The following is a 23,827-nucleotide window of genomic DNA, read 5'->3' on the forward strand; positions in this document are numbered from 1 at the left end:
GTGCAGTAACACGGCCGTTTACTGTATCAAAATAACCAGCCTACTATACCAGAAAAGTCAGTTCTTAATCCTCGTTGTCATCGTCTATGACATGATAGTGCGCCCCTGGTGTAAAAATCCATCCGCCGTTGTATAAGCCGCAGGGTCCAAAGCAAGTGACAAAAGTAGCGGCTTATAGTCCGGAATTTACGGTAATTTGCATCTTTTTCTCTCAACACGTTTCTTGTGACCCTTTTGGCTATTTGCAACAAAATGTTTGATGGTTCTGTGGTCACGCCCTAATATCTTGGCAATTTCAAGAGTGCTGCATCCCTCTGAAAGATGTTTTATAGTTTTTAACTTTTCAGTCTGTTAGATCTCTTTTCTGGCCCATTCTGCCTGAGGATAAGAAGCTGCCTAATAATTGCACACTTGATATATGGTGTTGATCTCTTAAGGCCATACCCTCCCTCATTACACAAATGCATATCACCCAGTATGCTTAAATCCAATAGGCATTCAGGTTTATTCAGCTTGGAGGTGGAAAGTATACATAAAAATGACAATATGGTCAAAATAATGACTTGCCTAATAACTGTGCGTGCAGTGTATATTTGGAATCCTTCTATCCAACTGGTAATACAATACGTCTGTCCATACTTCTATCCTACCTGCCCTGGACTGCAGATGGAAATTAGCTATTTGCTAAATCTGATACACTGTATCTTCTCCCTTTTTAAGTGATTAATGCATTTTGTACATGGTCCCTGTAAGAAATAAACTAAAAATAATCTAAAAATAAACTAAATTGTATGACCATTTAAACAGGAATGGTTTGTTTGAAGAGTTTCAGTCAGGTTTTAGAGTTCATCACAGTACCGAAACGGCTCTGGTTAAAGTTACCAACAATCTCCTTGTGGCTTCAGACAATGGCCTTGTCTCTATACTTGTCTTGTTATATCTTAGTGCTGCATTTGACGCTATTGATCACAATATTCTACTACAGACACTTGAAAGTGTGATCAAGATTAGAGGAACTGCATTAGACTAGTTTGAATCCTACCTGATTCCAGTTTGTCCATATCAACAATGATTGTTCTACTTATACAAAAGTAAGTTATGGAGTTCCTCAGGGTTCTGTGCTCGGACCAGTACTCTTCACATTATACATGCTTCTGAATATTATTACACCCAGCTATATTTATCAATGAAACTAAGCAACTCCAAGCATTCCTAAAGACATAAAGGCTTGGAAGACTCAGACAAACCAGAAGTCATTTTATTTGGCCCTAAACATCTCAGAGATTCATTATCTAATCACTAAGTTTGTTTGGATGGCATTACCTTTGCCACCAGTACTACTGCGAAAAACCTTGTGGTTATATCAAGTAACCAGGACTGCCTTCTTTCACCTGCGTAATATAGTCAAAATCAGGAACATCCTGTCTTAGGGTGATGCTGAAAAACTAGTTCATGGATTTGTGTCTTCCAGGCTGGATTACTGTAGTTCATTACTGCCTGGATATCCAAATAGCTCTTTAAAAAGCCTTCATCTGATTCAAAGTGCTTCAGCAAGAGCATTGACAGGAATTAGCAAGAGAGATCATATTAGTCCAATTTTAGCTTCTCTTCATTGGCCCCTTTTAAAATCCAAACTACAATTTAAAATCCTATTACTTACATAAAAGGCCCTTAAAGGCCTAGCTCCATCGTATCTCTAAAGACCTCATTGTACCATATCATCCCAATGATGCACCGAGCACGTCCTCTACTTTCTTCTCTCTCCTATCCTCTAATTTCTTTTCTCTGGCACAGAGCTTCTGTCCTCTAATTTCTTACCTAAGTTCTTTTCTATTACTAACTAGGGCTGCCACGATTAGTCGACTAGTCACGATTATGTAGACTATTAAAATTGTCAACTAATTTAATAGTCGACGCGTCTTTTTTTTTTTTTTTTTTTTTTTAAATGTTTGTTTTTCTCTCAAAACTGCTGCGGCACCTTCCGCTGCCGCGTCTGCCTTTCTGTCCTTGACACACATGCGCAGTGGTGGTAATCGGGATCAGCCGTGATGTCACCGGAAGTTATACCAGACGGGCTCTGGTATCATGGCTACCCCTGACCACTTGCGGCAACGGAGCCCAAAAGTGTGGGATAATTTTAAGAAAACAAAAGATAAAAGTGTGCAATGCAATATCTGCAAGACAAAACTTGCCTTCCACGGCAGCACAACTGCGATGCACGAGCACCTGAAAAGGAAGCACGTTGTGGCTTGTGACTAGAGTTGCACGATACCCACGGTACCCACAGTACCCCGCGGTGCCAAATCGTAACGGTTCCTACTATACTAAAAATTCTACACGACGGTGCTGCCGTGGATTACTATATTCCGGTGCCAGTTTCCGCTACATAGCGGCCGGCTTTACTATCCTCCCGGCTTCTCAATGCATACTACTCCCTTGTAAACAAACCCACATGGCGACTACTGCAACCGAACTACACAGCTGCTGAATGATTGGCTGTTTGCCTGTTACTGGTGACGTCCGGGAATATGATAGGCTGTTTCCGCACGCTGGGTCCACCTGTCTGTTAGCTGATTGGCTGTTCGTGTGTTTCTGCCGGCAAGAACGAACTCCATGAAGGCAGCTCCGCTTCAGTAGAAATTCCTTATAAGTAATTAATAAGTATTTATAACTTGTACAAATACATTGCAGTTCATAAAAATAATAATAATAAAAAAGGCCGCAGTATCGCGATAATACCCGGAACCGTGATACTTTGTCTGGTATAGTATCGTGGTTACTCACTTTGGTATCGTGACAACTCTACTTGTGACAACGATGAAGAGGGACCGTCATCTCAGGAAGCTAACTGGCTAGTTAGCTGCAAATATTGGCGTGAACAGAGAGCTAACTTACTTCTTACTCATATAGCTGTAAACGTTACAGGTTTAATGAACTATCATCTTAATTGTCTTTATTTTTAGTTAGCATATACCTTAAACACTTCAAGCTGAAAACTAATGATGGTTATATAAGAGCAGCTTCATGCTGGTGCGATAAGCTGTATGTTTTACGTTCAATTTACGTATGATCCGATTAGTCGACTAATCGCAAAAATAATCGGTGATTAATCGACTATCGAAATAATCATTTGTGACAGCCCTATTACTAATCATGGTTGTAACAGTTAACGAAAACGAACGAAATAACGAAAACTAAAATTGAAAAAACTATTTTGTTAACTGAAATAAAAACTAAAATTAAAAGAAAAAAAACGATAACTGAAACTGTACTGCGTGTTTAGAAAACGAACTGAAATTATAGCTATAATTCCCTTCATTTTCGTCTCTGTCAATTTAATTATAATCCTCAACTGGTTGGATTCATATGATCGATTTTTTCTGCTCTGGCAGTTTTACGCCAGCTGGCAGCAGCAGCAGCACCTTATGGCACCTCACGGTCTGTGACGTCACTTGTCAGCACCATGGCGGTTGCAGCAAAAGCTGGGAGAAAGCGGCAAAGTCCTGTATGGGACTTTTTTTGAATATGATGCCGAGAAAGATAAAAGCAAGTGTCTTGTAGTGGAAACAGACTGTGACAAAATATGTGGCAGTCAGTCATTACTAACTCACCCTCATTTTTTAAACGTATCTTTTGTTGAATTTTATTATACAATACTCACCCTAACCTTTTTTGAATCCCGCACCTGACAAATAACCCAAAGTATGAAAAAACTAAAACTAATACTAAAACTAATAAAAACTAAACTAAAACTAAGTATTTTTGGAAATATAAAAACTAGCAAACCCACATTAAAAACTAATTAAAACTAACTGAATTGGAGGGAAAAAGGGAAAAACAAAGTAAAAACTAAACTAAAATGAAAAATCCAAAACTATTATAACCTTGTTACTAACCATGCAATTCTGTGATACTACTGTATAACTGCTGTGTATCCCTGTTGAGTTGTGTGTTTCTGACCTGTGGAACTCCATTGTACATCTGTTGTACGACTGTTGTCGTGCTCTCATCAACCTGCCCAGTCTCCATGGCCTGGAGTTAACCACTCCTACCTGAATGAACAATTCTCCAACGTGCTTATGATACTGCTTATATTCTAGCAGCTAACTCACCTGTGATAGAACAACTGCTGTCACTACCAGCTTTATTTATATTCATTATCAGACTGTCCTGTAACATCATCAGTTGTATGTATTTGTTGTATTTGTATCACTATCAGATACTACATGTATGCTTCAGTCAGATGTGTGTATTTATGACAGATGTATGTTTATCTTGTTACTCTCGCTGCTCTCTTTTCTCTCTTTTTCTGTCTCTACTCAGTTGGCCTTAGGCAGATGGGTCCCTCCATATGAGTTGGGTTCTACTTAACATTTCTTCCTGTTAAAAGGGAGTTTTTCCTTGCCTCTATTGCCTTCTTTGTGTTCTGGTTTCAGACCCGGTTTCAGACCACATTTTGTAAAGAGTTTTGAGACAGTTTGTATTGTTATTGACACTATATAAATAAAACTAGGTTGAGTTGCACTTCTTTGTGGTACCTAATAAAGCAGCTATGCTAGGTGTATATGCGGGGGTAGACTTTGCAGAACACATTTGACTTGAGAATGCTGCCTTGATCTTTGCTGATAGGTTAGGTGAAACCATAAGCTTCTCACCCTCACTGAGAGGCACAGGGACCCAGTTTAAAATGGGTGCGTAAGTTACCAAATATGGTTCCTGGGGCCGTAAAGGGGTAAATAATGTCTGTTAACTCATTACAAAATGCTAACAGCACCCTCTTATGGTGAACACGTAGCAGGAATGTTTTGTTAAGGGTCACTAATTGTGAGGCGTATGTGGAATGCAATTTTAATAAAATGTAAGAGTAGGGCTGGGCGATATCGACCTAAAGTCATATCCCGATATATTTAGGCTGAATATCGATATACGATATATATCTCGATATGGAGCTTTTTCGGGTTGTGGATGGCTTGCGACTAGGGCTTCTGCAGCACGCAGTTTCGCACACTCTTCGTACTACAGTTTGTGCCACTGTTTTAGGTGGTGAAAAAGATTTGTTGCTTCCACCCCTGGCTGTAACTTGTTTATGGCACTCCCTTCATATAACCAGGGGTCGCGTTAATCGAATATTTTCCGTCACTAACCGGACTGACGGAAAAATCTGAAGGCCATCTGTCATTTTGACAGATTGCAATTCACACCCCTGAGCACTTGGTGGCGAGTGACCTTATTAATTGGCTCTTGTCTCTAATTGCAGTTTGCATTCCAATCATCGTGTAACTTTTATCAGTGCACGATTTCCTGGTACACCAATTACACTGATGCACATGTCAGAGCTCGGCTAACCATAGACGAATATATGTCTGTGTGGCTAACAGCTACCAAAATGGAGGAATTGGATGAAAGCACGTTGCTGGGACTGATGAGTTTATGTGCAAATTGTGCAAAATAAAAGAGTTTGCATACCACCGAAGCACTTCAGCCCTACAGAGTCATCTAAGAGCTGTTAGCCCTATCAGTCCCGGTCCGAGTACGGACAAGACGTGTCGGCAGCCCAAACCTTTTTTTTTTTTTTTTTTCCTACCATTTAAAGTCAATACTGTCAATACTGAAAGAGTACTTAAGAGTTAATTAAAAATTTCAATGAAAATTAAATGCTATTGAATTGCATTATCATTTTAAAAGCAGTGTTCTCTCGATTTATAGCTGATGTTAACACTTGAACCCCAAGGATTTCAGTCGTGCTCAGTCGTGGGTAAATGTGGCATTGTCATGTTTTTAAAGGTGTGCATAAGTGTCTCTTGGCTTCTATTACAGATCAGTATTTCAGAGATGGTGGCCCCACTCTGAATGAGCGTTTCTCAGTTCCACAAAAAGGCGGCTACTCTGAAGAAGATTTGGAGGAGCTGACATTGGACGAGAGGTTCAGTTCAAACCGGTAAGTCATATGCAGGTTAAGAGGTGTCTGATTTGTTATTTTTGGTTATAAAAGTGCTGCTAAAATAAATAGCTGTAAGGTAAAAAAAAAAAAAGCAGCTTTCTAAACCCCTCCTAAAATCTAAATTCTGTGCAGACTGAACTGAAATTGACATTGCAACACTTTTCTGAATTCCCTCTCATTCAGAGGCTTCAGTTTAGATATGAACTCATTACTTGATGACAACGAACCCTTGTTTTCAAGACTGGGATCCATGCAGGTAAAAGAACTCTGAATTTTTCATACATTTTTATTGGAGTCTGTTCATCAGCAGTGGTTATTATTGCCTCTCAATTCACACTGATTATTTGATGATAGGGTTTGAGCCAGCAGCCAGTGCGAGGACCGGGGGACCTGAGGCATGATCTGGAGAGGAGAAGACAGGAGAAACTGGAGGGGGTTAAAGTTACAATACCAGGGAACAGTACGTCACAGCACCCCCTGGGTCTAGTCAGGTGAGGCTACACCAGCTTTTCTGCTTCATATTATACATCCACCCCTCAAATTAGAGAGTCCTCATAATTTATTTTCTTGATTTCTTGAAAAAAAAATAATAAATCTGCTAAATTCAGCTTGAAAATGAAGCGCACACGTAGCACTCTTCAGGATAAAATTGTAAAGCCTTCACAAAGTGTGCAAATACATCCTAGAAATAAAAGGGAGAAATGAAAGCGGCAACAACCTCCCAGTAAATTAAACAAACTCACTTGCCAAAACACTACATTACAAGTACATTAAGTAGTGAAAACATATGCGTTCTAATATATAGTGCTGCTTAACAGTATTTGCCCCCCCTCAGATTTTTCTTCATAAAACTGATTCAAAGCCTCAGCAGATTTTCCCACAAGTCCTGAATGAAGACGAAGAGAACCCGATCAAATAAATGAAACAATGGTATTTGTTTATTCAGGAAAATTAACCAATAATACATATCTGTGAGCTCCATAACTAAAGTGCACCTCTAGTATTACAAGTTACTCAAGTTAGTTCATCTTTTCAGAAGTAGAAGAACCTGAAACAAGCAGTTCATGTGAGGAAACCTAATCAACAGCTCAGAACTGAAGTGGTTCTCTTCTGAGGAATGGGCTAAAATTCTTTCAAACCACTGTAGGCGACAGGTATCGGAAACATTTAGTTGCTTTATTGCTGCACAAGGGGGTCACCAGATATTGAAAACAAGGAGTTGACATGCAGTACTATTGCACCTCACTGTAACATTGACTGAATAAACAAATACACAAACCTCCTGTGTCTATAAACGTATTTGCTGGATGGTTGCTGGGTCTTTGGATAAAATGTGAAGAAACACAATGTGAATGTGATGTGTTTTTTTTATGTTTCATTGATCCTTGACTTTCGTTTTCTTCAGCGACAAGATCAATATGGGTCAGATGGACCATGAAGAATTCTGCGGCTGGACAGAGGTGCAGAGCAGGAGACGAGAAGGCAAGATGGTGGGTGTTAAAGAGTATGGTTACTGTAGAGGTTGGCCTGTGATCCATCTGACATTAGGACTCAAATCTGTTTTCTTTAGGGACCAAGGAGAGGAGGTTCAAACAGATCAAACACAGGCTTCCAACGCAGGAACAACCGTTTTGGTAATCGACGACAAAACATCCACAGTAACCCTGCAGGTAGTCAAACACAATTGTGTACTAATACAGGGATAAAATATAGAACAGCTTTTCCAACATGGCATCCGGTTTAGCTAGAAACAGTCTGGTTGCATTGTCTGTACGTCAGTATATTGTTAAATAGCAGAGTAGCTTAAAATACACTGGAGTTAGCAGTTATTTTCTTTCATTTATGATGGCTTGTATTGATGGTGCAGGATATGGGACTTTTGTTTTTGAAGCTTATAAATAAATTATTTAATTTTCAATGTCCCAATATTCAATCATTGAGCAGAGCAACTCAGCTGAAAAGATCTGCCACTTTCCCATTGCCAAAAAAATGAGAGATGAGAGATCAATGTCAATATTTGGACTATTCCAGTAAGTTTAGTCTGATTGTTGGTTGGTGGTCAGACCCTGGGAGTCATATTTGTGTTTCAGACAAACACATAAAACCAGACCACAGAGATTTCCATTAATGTCGTGCTCATTGCGCTGAAGCAACATTTACCAGATCAATAGGTAAATCCTTTTTAAAATTTCATGTTGGTGTGCTAATCTCCAACCAGAGGTCTCAAGTCCTGACTTCCAATGTTACTGTTGCTAGGTTGGGCAAACAGTAGCAATGCTGGGGTCCATTCCCACAGATGAATGTTGAAAACGTGGGAACCTGGTCAACATTGGACTTCTAATTGTGATTCTTCAGAAACCTGAAAAATGAACAGTCGACAATTGTGAATATAGCAGAGGAAATAAACATGGAAAAAAAAAATCGAATGTCCAGTTGCTAATTTTAGATGTTTGCCTGTAACCTCTACACTCTGTTATTAAGATAAGATAAGACATGTTTATTGATCCCACGTATGGGAAATTAACTTGTCACAGTAGCACAGAATTTGTCAAAAATATATACAAAAACAGTGACGACTTAAAAATTACCAGGGGAATAAAAAAACACAAGTACTGATTGGAAAAATATATACAAAAAAATAACAACAAATATAAAGACATTCTGTATATAAATGGTGGAATAAAAAATTTACAAATAAATAGATTGCTAAAACTTTAGGAAAAACTATAAGTTGGTGAGGTAGTGGTTTGTGCAAAAAGGCAGTGCAAAAAGGCAGATTTATTTGTGCAAAATGACAGTTTTTATTGACTCAGGCTGGTGTTGTACAGCCTGATGGCAGTTGGAATGAAGGACCTGCGGTAGCGTTCCTTCTTGCAGCGTGGATGCAGCAGTCTGCTGCTAAAGGAGCTGCTGAGGTCTGTAACAGTCTGATGCAGTGGGTGAGAGGGGTTGTCCATGATTGATGTCAGCTTGGCGAACATCCTCCTCTCACCCACCTCCTCGATGGAGTCCAGAGGAGTCCAGGACAGAGCCGGCCCGTTTGACCAGCTTGTTCAGTCTCTTCCTGTCAGCACCATGGCGATTGCAGCAAAATGTCTCACAATGTCGAGTACCAAAACAAGCTAGCCTCTCTGAGTCCGCCTCCGCCGCCCACCAAAAGAGAAGGATTAAAGGAATAGTTCACCCAAAAATAAAAAGTCAGTCATAATTCAAGATGGCGCCGGAAATGCCGGCAGCTAGTTACAGTAGCTCTGAGAGTTTTGCCATGTTTTTGTGTATTTTCGTGCTGTCTCGAGTCATTTTTGTCGCCAACCACAGTCGGACTTTAAATCCCATGGATGTACACCTGGCGAGGAATAGAATATGTGTATTTTTAATTCTTTGCCTGTTAAATACGGCATCCGGAGACCCGTTCAGCCAGGGCTCCATTGTTTACACACGGGATCAGCTGGTAGCACTGTGCAACACGAGGGTGCTCCCAGGACAACGACCGGAGATCCCCGTGGAATTGCAGAGAAGGAGACGGGGCTGCAGAGCTGGTGTGAAGCGTTGGGAGAAGAACAGACGGTATAAACCATGCGTACCGTCTGTTATTATGGGGAACGTGAGATCTCCCCCCAATAAGATGGAAGAGCTGACGGCGCTAACCAGGCTGCAAAGGGAGTACCAGCAGTGTAGCATCATGTGCTTCATGGAGACGTGGCTGAACGAACTAACACCGGATTCGCACGTCTCATTGGACGGATTTCACATCGTGAGAGCGGACAGGAAGGCAAAGGAGAGCGGTAAGAAGAAAGGAGGGGGCATTGCGATGTTTGTAAACAACAGATGGTGTAACCCAGGACACATCAGGGTAAAGGAGCAGCTCTGTAACAGGGACATTGAGCTGCTAGCTGTTAGCATGCGGCCGTACTACCTCCCGAGGGAGTTCTCGCATGTCATCGCGATAACGAAGTACATCCCCCCCTCTGCCGACGCCGCTGCAGCCTGCGAGCTCCTACACTCTGTTGTATCGCAGCTCCAGACATCGCACCCCCAGGCCCTGCTACTGATCTCCGGGGACTTCAACCACGCCTCCCTGTCCTCAACTCTCCCCACATTCACCCAATATGTTAAGTGCAACACCACAGACAATAGGACACTGGACTTGATGTATGCAAACACCAAGGATGCATACAGCTCCTCCCCCCTCCCCCAACTGGGTCGTTCTGACCACAACCTGGTTCATCTGCTCCCTGTCTACATACCTATGGTAAACAACCACCCACCCACCCACCAAAAGGTATGTGAGGAGATGGACTGAGGAGGCCAGTATGACGCTGAGGGACTGTTTTGACACCACAGACTGGGATGTGCTCTGCAGGCCACATGGGGAAGACATTGACAGTCTGACAACCTGCATCACTGACTACATCAATTTCTGCGTGGAGAACACTGTACCTATGAAGAAGGTACGGTGCTTCTCCAACAACAAACCCTGGGTGACCCCGGAATTAAAAACCCTGTTGAAGGAGAAAAAGAGGGTTTTTAAAACTGGGAACAAAGAGGAGCTGAAGAGGGTGCAGAAGGAGCTTGAGAGAGATAAGGAGGGGCAAGGACAGCTACAGGAGGAAGCTGGAGGAGCGCCTGCATGGTAACAACACCAGAGAGGTCTGGAGAGGCCTGAAAACCATCTCTGGACACGGGAAGGACAGTGGATGGGGCCCAGAAGCGGGAGACCGTGAATGGGCCAATGAGCTGAACCTGTTCTTCAAGAGGTTTGACTGTGTTCCTGCCTCCTCCCCCACCCTCCACAGCCCAGACCAAACGGCACCCATTAACCACCCCCTACCCCCAACCCCCCACAACATCTCCATCAGCAACATCGCCACCCCCAAGAACATCTCTGGACTGTTACCAGCAACACACCTCCTCCCACTACACTCTGCTGGGGTGATCCTTTCACCTCAACCCCCACCTAACACTACAGGGGCTTCTTCACACCACCACCCCAACTTGTCCATAACAACAGACCAGGTGAGGAGGAAGCTCAGGAGGATCAAACCAAGGAAGGCTACTGGCCCTGATGGTATCAGCTCCAGACTCCTCAAGGACTGTGCAGATGAACTCTGTGGGATTTTTCTGCACATCTTCAACTTGAGCATCAGTCTGGAGAGAGTTCCGCTCCTGTGGAAAACATCCTGCGTGGTTCCACTTCCCAAGACTGCGCGTCCCAGTGAGCCGAACCACTTCAGGCCAGTAGTCCTGACCTCTCATCTGATGAAGACCATGGAGAGGATCATCCTGGGCCATCTCCGTCATCTGGTGAACGACAACATGGACCCGCTGCAGTTTGCCTATCGTCCAGGCATAGGTGTGGAAGACGCTGTCATCTACCTGCTGCACTGATGTTTTTCCCACCTAGAGAACACTGGTAGCACTGTGAGAGTCATGTTCTTCGACTTCTCCAGTGCTTTCAACACCATCCAACCATCACTGCTCAGGGGGAAGCTGGAAGAAGCTGGAGTTAACAGTAGCCTGGCTGCATGGACCACTGACTACCTCTCTAACAGGCCGCAGTATGTGAGGCTTCGCGACTGTGTGTCTGATGTGGTAGTCTGCAGCACGGGGGCGCCGCAGGGTACTGTGCTCTCTCCCTTCCTCTTCACCCTGTGTACATCGGACTTCAGACACAACACGGACAGCTGCCACCTCCAGAAATTCTCTGATGATACAGCCATTGTCGGGCGTGTGTCTCAGGGAAACGATCTGGAGTACCTGGAGGTCATCGCCAACTTTGTGGACTGGTGTGCACTGAACCACCTGCACATCAACGCCAGCAAGACAAAGGAGGTGATGATTGACTTCAGCAGGAAACCACAGCTGACTGCACCGGTGAACATCCAGGGCTTGGACATCGAGGTCGTGGAGGATTACAAGTACCTGGGTGTTCACCTTAACAATAAACTGGGCTGGACACATAACACAAACGCCCTGTACAAGAAGGGCCAAAGTCGTCTCAACCTGCTTAGACGACTGAGGTCCTTTGGAGTGTGCAGGGCACTGCTCAGGACTTTCTATGACTCTGTGGTGGCTTCTGCCATCCTGTATGCAGTGGTCTGCTGGAGCAGTGGGAGCTCAGAGAGGGACAGGAAGAGACTGAACAAGCTGGTCAGACGGGCCGGCTCTGTCCTGGACTGCTCTCTGGACTCCATCGAGGAGGTGGATGAGAGGAGGATGTTCGCCAAGCTGACATCAATCATGGACAACCCCTCTCACCCACTGCATCAGACTGTTTCAGACCTCAGCAGCTCCTTCAGCAGCAGACTGCTGCATCCACGCTGCAAGAAGGAACGCTACCGCAGGTCATTCATTCCAACTGCCATCAGGCTGTACAACATCAGCCTGAGTCAATAAGAACTGTCATTTTGCACAAATAAATCTGCCTTTTTGCACTGCCTTTTTGCACAAACCACTACCTCACCAACTTATAGTTTTTCCTAAAGTTTTTAGCAATCTATTTATTTGTAAATTTATTATTTCACCACCACAGTGTATATACAGAATGTCTTTATATTTGTTGTTTTTTTTTTTGTATATATTTTTCCAATCAGTACTTCTGTTTTTTTTTATTCGTCACCGTTTGTATATTTTGACAAATTCTGTGCTACTGTGACAAGTTAATTTCCCATACGTGGGATCAATAAACATGTCTTATCTTATCTAAATTAACTCAGTCTCGTTTTTTAAACGTATCTTTTGTTGAATTTTATTATAGAAAACTCACTCTGATCTTTTTGAATCCTGCACCTGACAAATAACCCAAAGTATGAGAAAACTAAAACTAATACTAAAACTAAACAAAAACTAAGCATTTTTGAAAATATAAAAACTAATAAAAACTAGCAAACCCACACTAAAAACGAATTAAAACTAACTGAATTGGAGGGAAAAAAGTCAAAACTAAAATGAAAAATCCAAAACTATTATAACCTTGGTTAGTAAACACAATAATGTTTTTCTGTGGGTGGGACTTAGCTGGAGGCTAAACAATCTACAGCAATAAGTTAGTTAACATGGACTAGCAGCTTCTTTCTGCTTGATTTTGACAATGGTGGGACAATAGACAATAGATGGGACCCATGGAGGCTCTGACAGGATTACCTACTGTGCAATGGTTGGACACTTGACAGAGAAACCAAGTGTGTACACTAAAGACAATATGAGGATATATAAATCCTTAGATGGATGTAATTATGTCCTGAATGATCTTGAACAAGACTATACTTACAAAGATTTAACGGATGAGTTTTGTGTTGTGCGAGCTGAGGTTCTGCCTAGCTAGTGGCAAGGCTGGAAAACAAACCTGCGTCAGGCTTGGGTTATTGTGACCTGAACCAATGGCTACGTCTTGACAGCTAACTGCACCAGTATGGCTGGATAAGTAACTTACAAATTGTATATGTCAACCATAAAGTTAACTACATATGTGTTATATATGCAATAGTTACATAGGCTAATGGATGTGTCAGAGGTGTTTAGCAAAATATGAAGTAAATGAGGCATGCAATCAAGTATCAGCGTTGCTCAGTATTCTAACGTTAGCTAGATCTTTTTGACATTTTCTGTATGCAATAAAATTTCAGTTTGGAGCTACAGTCAAGCCTGAACTTATTCATACCCCTGGCAAATTTTGACTTAAAGTTACTTTTATTCAACCACCAAGTTTTTCTTGATTGGAAATGACACAGGCGTCTCCCAGAAGATAATAAGACGATGTACAAAATTATTCATTCCCTTTGCAAACTGTCACAGTCTATGGACAAATCCAAAGTTCAATACCATTCCAAATAGTCCAAGCTGTTCCAAAGCATCCTAATTACCCTAATTCATTGGGAACAGCCATTTTAATCAACTCAACAGGTGAAAAACAGCAGCTCTCTGCACTTGGTTTGTGGACAGTCATGGTTAAGACAAAGGAGCTCACTGAAGTGACGCCTGTGTTGGCCAGGAGGAGAGTGAGAGAGGTAAAAAGAATCCCAAGGATCACCACCAAGGCCATCCTGGTGAGTCTGGGCTCTGCTGTTGGCAATGTCTCAAGGCAGACAGTCCAACAGACACTGCTGGGTTCCACCAACACAGACCAAGGAGGACGCCCCTTCTCCAGATAAAGCACACAAAACTTGACTTGAATCCAATTGAGAATCTGTGGAGGGAGCTAAAGATCAGGGTGATGGCAAGGAGACCCTCCAACCTAAAAGAGTTGGAGCTCAAGATGAATGGGCAAAAATACCAGTGGAGACATGCAAAAAGCTGGTCGGCAATTATAGGCAGCATTTGTTTGCCAATAAAGGGTTTTCTGTTTATTATTGAGAATGGTATGAATAATTTTGGACATGCCACTTTTTGTTCAAATGTAAATAAAAAAGCTGAGAAATCACTTTTTCCACAATGATGCCTCTTGTATATTGTCTTATTATCTTCTGGGAGACACCTGTGTCATTTCCAATCAAGAAAACACTTGCTGGTTGAATAAAAGTAACTTTAAGTCAAAATATTCAGGGGTAGGAATAATTTCGGGCTTGACTGTATTAACTATACTCCTCAGATTCTGGTACCCTACAACACAGCAAGATGACATTTTGATAACAGTAGTCGCTGTGACGTTGCTGTGATGTAGGCCGTAAAAGGGGGAATGGACCCCCACATTGCTATTGTTTGCCTAGCCTAGCAACAGTAACATAGGACAGTGGTTTTCAAAGTGGGGGCCTCGGCCCCCTGGGGGGCCGCCAGGGGGCGCTAGGGGGGCCTCAGACAATTGGAGGGAAGATGAGAAAAAAAATTAGAAAAATGAAAAAAAATATAATCGATTCATTTTTAACCATTATTATAAAATATAATCTAATTATTTTTTAAATCATTACCATAAAACATAAATATTAATAATATATCATATCTAAATGTTATTTGCCATGCTCAGCCTTCTGATTCCCTGCCAGTCAAAATCGTTCATGACTTCATAATCTGTGTAGACCTGGCGGTTTGCACCACTTATCAAGCTGCTTTGCTCCTCAAGCTAGCATGTAGCTAGCGTGTAGCTAGCGTGTAGCTAGCACAAAATGGACAGGTTTTTGACAAGAAAGAGACCGAAGGAACAGACCAACAGCCCTGTCATGGAGGACACTGCTGCAAAAAAAAAACCTAAGAACTCCTGGCCAACTAAAATCAGAAAATATGAGGCAGTACTTATGCTAAACAAATGTAATAGTTATTGAATAGTGAATAAAAGTAAGAAAAAACATAAAAGATGACGTTTCTTTATATAGTTTGTAGTTTTGTCTCTAGGTTTGCAAATGGGGTCCCCGGCCAGAAGCTAATGCTGTTTGGGGGGCCTTGGCATGGAAAAGTTTGGGAACCCCTGACATAAGAAGCTGGGACTTGACAAAGGGTAGGGCCCCTCTCTCTCTCTCTCTAAATTCCAACAATGGGTCAAATAGGTTTACCAAAAGTTTAGTTGACCAATCAATAAAATAGTTTCGAGAAATTTACTATTTGGTGGCTTTCTGACCAATCAGAGTGCTCCTGTCTTTGTCAAGTCCCAGCTGCCTACTTTATTGTTGCTAGGTTTGAACAACAATGTTGACAACCATGTTAATGACAGGCTTTGGAAATATTACTAGTCTTTTCACCACTTTTTAGTTTTTATGTGTATATTTCCTCCACTACACCCTGAACTTTAAATCTTTATTCAACTTTAGTTGAATAGTATTATTAGGTAAAAGTTCACGCATACAACTGTGTTTTAAAGCTATTCAAGAGAAACGTGTTATGTCCATAGGTCCTAGGCTCAACTTAACACACTTACATGTGTTAACCTCTGTTTGTCCCTGATGTGTAACAGCCGCTCTTTGCCCTGGGGCAGTTTTCTGTTGACTGATCTGTTACCACACTGATCTGTTACCATTTTAATTCAAGAGCCAGAGCTTGTCAAATCCCTTCATCTCCTCCTTTATTGTCCATGTGTGCTTTTTTTTTTTTTTGTTGCTCCAGTCCACCTGTGGATCGTGACCTGAATTCCTCTGACCTTGTCCGTCTTTCTCTTTCTGTCTCTATCTCTGCTATTTATAGGTTCTAACTGGTAGTTCGACTGTGGAAACGTATTCTATTCGGACGTTGCTGATTCGCTTGTGACCGACAACACGAGTTGTAAAAACCAGCCAATTAAAGGGAGTATTTAGTCCCCATGTTGATTTTTTTTTTTCTTTAGCACAGTGCTGACCTATCAAACTGTGAAGAAGGCAAGTTGATCCTTCACCTTGTGTCTCGTCATAGTTTTCACTTTATTTAATTTTCATGTAGATGTTTTAAATGGATTGATAAAAATGTAACGTCAAGAGAAACTAATTGATAGTACATATATATTTTTTGCTGCCATCAGATCAGTAAACCATCCTATGAACTGGATTTAACTTCTTTTATGAATCATGATGTTGCTAATAAATACAGATATTCTGTAACTGGTTCCTGTCTGTCTTTTCTACTGATGACGTTCGAGTGGACAATTGCTGCTGCTCACAAAGTAAAACATGTTTTTAATTGTTTTTCTCGTTTTAATATACATTTCATTCTTCAATCATAGTGAACATTTGTGTGCAGTAACATAATAATAATAATAATATTACATTTTATCTATAAGGACACTGTACAAAAACAAAGACACAAAACAATATATTAAAAAAACAAACAAACAAAAACAGTACAATCATGGTGGATAAGCTTTCTGGAACAGGTGGGTTTTGAGACTGGATTTAAAGAGAGGGAAAGAGTCAATGTTTCGGATGTCTGGTGGGAGTGAGTTCCAGAGTTGGGGAGCAGAGCAACTGAAGGCTCTGCTCCCCATGGTACTGAGGCGAGCCGAGGCCACAGAGAGGTGGATAGAGGAGGAGGATCTAAGGGAGCGGGAGGGGGTGACAACATGGAGGAGATCCGAGAGATAAGGAGGGGCGAGGTTATGGATGGCCTTGAAGGTGTGGAGAAGAATCTTGAAGTCGATGTGGAATCTGATTGGGAGCCAGTGGAGATGCTGAAGCACGGGGGTAATGTGGTGAAATGAGGGGTTTTGGTGATGATGCGAGCGGCTGAATTCTGGACCATTTGAAGCTTATGGAGGGATCTGTGGGGGAGGCCGAAAAGGAGAGAGTTGGAATGGTGTGGGGCCTGAGAGAGGGGCGGAGACGATTTATATTGCATAGGTGGAAATATGCAGACCGGGTAACGTTATTGCTGTGAGATTGAAATGATAGTGATCTGTCAAGGATGACACCCAGACTCTTAACCTGGGGGGAGGAGGAAATTAAGGAATTGTCGATTGTGAGGGAAAAACTGTCAGCTTTGGAAAGTGTGGATTTGGTTCCCATGAGGAGGAGTTCTGTTTTATCACTGTTTAGTTTTAGAAAGTTTCAGGTGAACCAGGATTTTATTTCAGATAAACAGGTGATGAGGGAGGGAGGGTGGAAGCTGGTTTGGTGGATAGGTAGAGCTGGGTGTCATCTGCGAAGTGGATATTGAATTTGCAGACGATATTGCCAAGGGGGAGGAGGTAGGTGTTGAAGAGGAGGGGCCTCAGGACAGAGCCCTGGGGCACACCTGAAGTAATGGGAGAGGGCTGGGATCTGAAGGACTTGAGTTGGATGAACTGGGTACGGCATGAGAGATAGGAGTGAAACCAGTCTAGGGTGTGTGGGAGATGCCAATGGAGGATAATCTGTTGAGGAGGATAGAGTGAGAGACGGTATCAAAGGCTGCAGTCAGATCAAGGAGGATGAGAATGGTGAGTAAAGCAGAATCAGCTGCCATGAGGAGGTCATTTGTGATCTGTAGGAGAGCGGTTTCTGTGCCGTGGCGGGGGCGGAAACCAGACTGGAATTGTTCATACAGGCGGTTGTGAGATAGGTGGGAGTGGAGTTGAGTGGCAACAGTTTTTTCAAGGATTTTGGAGATGAAAGGTAGGTTAGAGGGTGGACTTCCGGTTTATGCAAATGTGTGGATAGACGCTAAATCAGGAGCTCCCGGTGGATGAAGCGACAAAACACCGAAAAGCCTAAATTCAAACGCGCAACCAGAGAGGGGATGAGTAGTAAAAGGGAACAGACCAAAAAAGAAACGGAGAAGAGACAAAAAGAGCGAGAAAAAATGGGAGATAGAAAGGGAGACGACAATTCAGATGCAGCTAAGAACGATATGTTAGCTAGCATGAAGGCTGGCTTTGACAACGTGTCTAAGCGGATTGGGACCAATAGCGAGGAAAAGAAATGAAAGACATTCGAGAGAGTATTCAAAATCTGGGAAGTATGTTGAGACAAGAACTAGCCACTTTTAAGGAGGAGATCGGCAATAGGCTGGAGGCCATCGACAGGGGAATGGAAGCCCAGGGCAGAGATATAGCAGACGTGCAAGAACGCGTGGTGGAGACCGAGGAGTGGAATGCAGATTTGAAGGAGATTCTTGCCTCTTCCCTCAAGCAGCAAAGGAGGCTACAGGAGAAAGTAACTGACTTAGAAGGGAGATCGAGAAGGAACAATATTCGAGTGTGGGGAGTACCAGAGGGCACAGAGAAGGATTTGGTACCCGAGTTTATAGAGTGCTTGATTCGCGAGAAGCTTAAACTCGGCGACGAGACCAGTCTACAAATACAACGTGCCCACAGAGCGCTGGCACCGAGACCGGCTCCAGACAAGAACCCCAGAGCGATCACTGTCAACTTTCTGCAGTACCAAATCAAGGAGGACATCCTCAAAAAGGCCTGGCAAACGAAAATCGAGATTGAGGGAAAGAGAGTGACGTTTGACCATGACTATCCAGCGGAGGTGGCGGCAAAGCGCCGTAGCTATGCGGGATTGAAGAGAGTCCTAAAGGGAGAAGGGATTAGGTTCCAGTCACCGCTAACAGTCATTGAGAGTCCACTGGCAAGGAGGCGTCAAGACCTATGGCAGTCCACAAGAAGCGGCACAGGCGATGAAGGAGAAGGGAATGAAGGTAGATGGACTGATAGAGGAACAACCGATGCTGGAGCAGCAACTTGAGTCCGCTTTCAAGTGGCGCAGAGTTGGGGACGAGAACGACGTCGCTGGGAGAGCGAGAGAGGAACTGAAGCGGTTCACTTGGAAGAAGTGAGAGGAGGTGAGAAGAAATTATAGCCTATACCACGGAACAGGCACGAACCTTGGCATTTTCTGTTTGGATTATTCTCAAAGACTACTTGGTTCCTGGCTGTTTTTTGAAAGTTACATAAGTAGCCTGTAGGCATATTTGGGCGAAGGATGAGGGGAAACACTAGCTGCTTACGCATGCTATGAGAGACGAACTTCTTCCTTTTCTTTTTGAGAGTTAGTTTACTTGTTTTACTGAATGAGGTACTCTATTCTACTGCTTTTTTCATTATGTGGGATGGTTTGGACAGTGTGGGTAAATATATATCCCTATACCTACCGTTTTGTTGGCTTTAAAAGAAACATAAGGTTAAGACCGGGAGTGATGGTTGGAATATGTTGGACATTTTTAGCGTGAACGGAGGACTTCAGCTTGGAGAGTTTTCCATCGCTGGGGGGGGCCTCTTACGAGAGGATTTTCCCTCTCCCCACCAACAGGGGAAATGGGGAGAGATAAAGAACCCCAGTTTACCGTGGGAGATCACTTTTTTGTTTACTGTTGTTATGTTAGAGCAGCTGTTGCTGATGTTTTTCTTGTATCCATGTCTAGCTTATGGGTAATGAAAGTGCATTGGGGAACTGATGTATAATGCAGCATGAAGGTGTTAAAGTGGTATCACTGAATGTGAATGGGCTGAGTAGTCCAATTAAGAGGGGAAAATGTATGGCCAAATTTAGAAAAGAAAAAATGCAGGTGGTTTTTCTACAGGAGACGCATTTGTCTACAGAGGAACATGAGAAACTAAAGAGATTTGGGTATAACAACACATTTTATAGCACTTACTACAAACACAGTAATAGGAGAGGGGTAGCCATATTAATAACAAATTCAACTAAATTTGAACCTGAAAAAGAAATGTGTGATAAGGAGGGAAGGTATATAATGGTAAAGGGTAAATTAGAAGGACAGAGAGTGACACTAATCAATGTATATGCACCTCCTGATAGCAAGAAAGCCTTCTTTGAATCATTATTTGACATCATTAATGCAGAATTAGAGGGGATCTTAATATGTGGAGGGGACTTCAATATGGTGATGAACTATAATCTAGATACGACTCGTACAAAGAAGAACAGGACATGGCTTAATAAATATATGAATGTGCAACTGGTCGATTTGGGAATAGTAGATGTTTGGAGAGAACAACATCCCTTGGAGAGAGACTACACACACTATTCAGACCCACACCACATGTATTCAAGGTTGGACTATTTCTTCATGACAAAGGGAGATATGCATAGAGGACTGTAGGATAGGGACTGCAGATTTATCAGACCACAACGCAATCTACCTGACAATAAACTTAAACAAGAGACGGAGGACGACAGTGTGGAGGCTGAATGTGGGGGTGTTGAATGACAAAGACCTGGTGGAAAGGATGAAAATGGATATAAATAGATATATAGAGGAAAATGATAATGGTGAGGTAGATCCAACCATTCTTTGGGATGCACTTAAAGCTGCACTAGGGGAAATTTGATGGCTCAGACAACACTTCGCAAGAAATCCAGACTAGTGAATTACCAGACACAAATTAGTCATTTAAAAGATCTGGAAAGAAAACATAATGCCACAAATGACCCAGAGGTACTTAGACAAATGAAAGAAACAAAGAGTAAAATTGATAATATATTACTGTCAGAAGTTGAAAAGAAGGCTAGATTTGTCAAACAAACCTTTTATGAGGGAGGCCCCAAAGCAAGCAGATTATTGGCTCAACGTGTAAGAAAACAACAAGCACTGAACACCATATACAAAATTAGAGACCCCCAAACTAATGACTTGCTTACTGAACCAGATGAAATAGAGAGAGTATTCAGGGATTATTATCAAAACTTATACACACAACCACCAATGGCAGATGAACATGATATGAAAAACTTCCTGGATAGGTTGGATCTGCCATCAATAGGGGAAAAGCAGAATACATTATTGACTGCAGATATCACAGAGGAGGAAATAGAAAGGGCGTTCTCTAGGATGAAGAACAATAAATCTCCTGGCAGTGATGGATTCCCCTCAGAATTCTATAAAACCTTTAGACAAGAGTTAACCCCAGTACTGTTGGCCTCATTTAGACATACAATTAAAGAAGGGAAAATCCCTCCTTCATGGAGGGAGGCCATTATCACAATTATACCTAAGGAGGGCAAGGATAAACAGCATTGTAGCAGCTATAGACCAATATCAGTACTAAATGTAGACTACAAGATGTACACCTCAATAATCTCCAAAAGACTCGAGACATTCATGACTGATATTATAGACGAAGACCAGACCGGTTTTATTAAAGGCAGACAGACACAAGACAATATTAGGAGGATGATACACATTGTAGAAAAGACTCAACAAACGAAGAAAAGTGCAATTTTAGTTAGTGTAGACGCAGAGAAAGCCTTTGATAGTGTCAATTGGACTTACTTATATAAAGTGTTAGAGAGATTTGGCCTCAATGAGGAATCTGTCCAATGTATCAAGGCATTATATCAAGAACCGATTGCTAGGGTCAAGGTGAATGGTAGTCTCACAGACCCTTTTTGTTTGGGAAGGTCTACTAGACAGGGGTGTAGTCTCTCTCCAACTCTTTTTGCGATATTCATTGAGCCATTGGCACAGGCGATTAGGCAGAACCAGGACATCAAAGGCGTGGAGGTGAATGGTAGAGAACATAAGATAGGGCTATTCGCAGATGATGTGGTAGCCTACTTGGAACGACCCAGTGAGTCCTTCCATGCACTGATGAACCTAATGGACGAGTATGGATATTACTCAGGATACAAACTTAATGTTACTAAAACACAGATCTTGGCCATGAACTATACCCCTACACCAGAGCTAGAAGAGAAATACAACATTAAGTGGAATTCAAAAACAATTAGGTATTTGGGAGTGAACATCACACGGGGAGTGGGGAAGTTATATACTGCAAACTACATTCAGATTAATCAGGAACTCAGACGGGATATAGGAAGATGGTCAGTACTACAATTGGATCTTAGTTCAAGGATAGAAATAATTAAGATGAATGTATTACCGAGGCTACTGTACCTGTTCCAAACTCTGCCAGTAATGATACCACAAAAACAGTTTATGGAATGGGATAGATGGATATCCAGGTTCATTTGGGGGGGGGTAGGAGGCCAAGGATTCGATATAGCACCAAGCAGCTCCCCAAGGACAAAGGGGGCATGGCAGTACCGAAACTGCAAGACTATTTCTATGCTGCACAGCTCAGGGCTGTAACTTGCTGGTGTAATAGAGAATATAAAGCTAGATGGAAGGATATAGAAATGAAGGTAGAGGCTAGCCCAGTACAAATATTAATAACCGATAGGGAATTGTTCAAGAGGGAAGAGGGATTGCTGGACCCAATAGTTAAATTCACAATGAGGATTTGGTATTTGGTAGTGAGAAAATATGGACTACAGACTGAAGCAAAGATTCTGAGGTGGATAACCCATGACAAGAGATTCAAACCGGGAATTAGTGATTGGGGCTTTGAGAGATGGGCACATACGGGTATTACAGCAATATGTACACTAGTTGAGAGGGGGGAAATGCAGAGTTTTCAGGCTTTAAGGGAGAAATTTGATTTGGAGGCAAACTCGATATTTTCAGGTGAGGGATTATTATTTAAAAGAAATAAAGTTAGAAGTATCCAAAGAACAGAATATGATTATTAAAATAATGATAAATGCATATGAAGGGAGAAAATGTAGAGTAATCTCAGCTCTATACCAAGCTCTGGGTGCCAGTGGGAGTAATTCAACTGTCTATATTAAAGAAAAATGGGAAAAAGAGCTTGGAGAAGAAATAACAGAAGATAATTGGTATAATGTGTGCAAGGTTCAGCACTCAGCCACTAGTTCGAGGGTATGGCGAGAATTTGGGTGGAAGAACATTATAAGGTTTTTTATAACACCAAAGGTAAAGGGGAGATACGCACCAGATCAGAAATCATGTTGGAGGTTGTGTGGTCAAGCGGATGCAGACCATACTCAGGTGTTTTGGAAATGTCAAAAGATGGAGGGATATTGGGAGGGAGTGTGGAGTGTGCTGAGGGAGATACTGGGATATGAGATACCAAAGACTTGTTTGGTATTATATCTGGGGAACATTTCACAAGAAGAGGTGCAAGGAGGAGACGAATACCTGCTGAAAGTATTATTGGTGGCTAGCAGGAAGGCAATTACAAGGGCCTGGTATAAGGTAGACCCCCCAACTAGGGTACAGTGGCTAAGCATAGTGGAGGAGATTTATGACATGGAGAGGTTCACACATACTTTGAGAATGCGGGAGGAACAGTTTGAAAGGAAATGGGAGAAGTGGAATTATTACAGAAGGGGTGAGGATGATACCACTAGTAATGACAACTGAACAGGATAGAATTGTTGCATTGTGACTGAATGGAAGGACCTATAAGCTGTTAATGGAATGTTAATGTTTTCTTATTTTTTTTTATTTTTATGTTTTTTTTTGTGGGTATGTATTACTGTATTTAATTGAAAAAACTCAAATAAAAATTAAAGTTTAAAAAAAAAAAGAAAGGTAGGTTAGAGATGGGGCAGAGGTTATTGTAGTCATTAGGATCTGAACCAGGTTTTTTCAGTATACTGGTGACAGCAGCAACTTTGAAGAGTGGAGGAACAATTCCAGTGGTGAGTTTTGTTTTTATTGTTTATTGTTTATTTGGATCCC

The 23,827-nt window shown here is 42.1% G+C and overlaps 1 protein-coding gene across 4 annotated transcripts in view; it reads left to right on the forward strand.

Moving 5' to 3' along the window:
• The window catches only part of LOC311503892 (uncharacterized protein), a 34,406-nt gene extending 17,975 nt beyond the window's left edge, over positions 1-16,431 (forward strand). The window contains exons 6-11 of one of the 4 annotated variants that reach the window (XM_084566800.1): positions 5,818-5,938; positions 6,125-6,197; positions 6,296-6,432; positions 7,347-7,423; positions 7,512-7,575; positions 16,049-16,431. In XM_084566800.1, coding sequence (XP_084422926.1) covers positions 5,818-5,938; positions 6,125-6,197; positions 6,296-6,432; positions 7,347-7,423; positions 7,512-7,575; positions 16,049-16,055 — 479 coding nt within the window. In that variant the 3' untranslated portion in view covers positions 16,056-16,431. Of the gene's footprint in view, positions 1-5,817; positions 5,939-6,124; positions 6,198-6,295; positions 6,433-7,346; positions 7,432-7,511; positions 7,612-16,048 lie in introns of all 4 variants that reach the window. The other 3 variants (XM_084566801.1, XM_084566799.1, XM_084566798.1) reach the window with 3 other exon arrangements.
• The last annotated feature ends 7,396 nt before the right edge of the window (positions 16,432-23,827 follow it).

The sequence above is a fragment of the Chelon labrosus genome, assembly GCF_963514085.1.
Source record: "Chelon labrosus genome assembly, chromosome: 18".
In the NCBI taxonomy this organism is placed as follows: domain Eukaryota; kingdom Metazoa; phylum Chordata; class Actinopteri; order Mugiliformes; family Mugilidae; genus Chelon; species Chelon labrosus.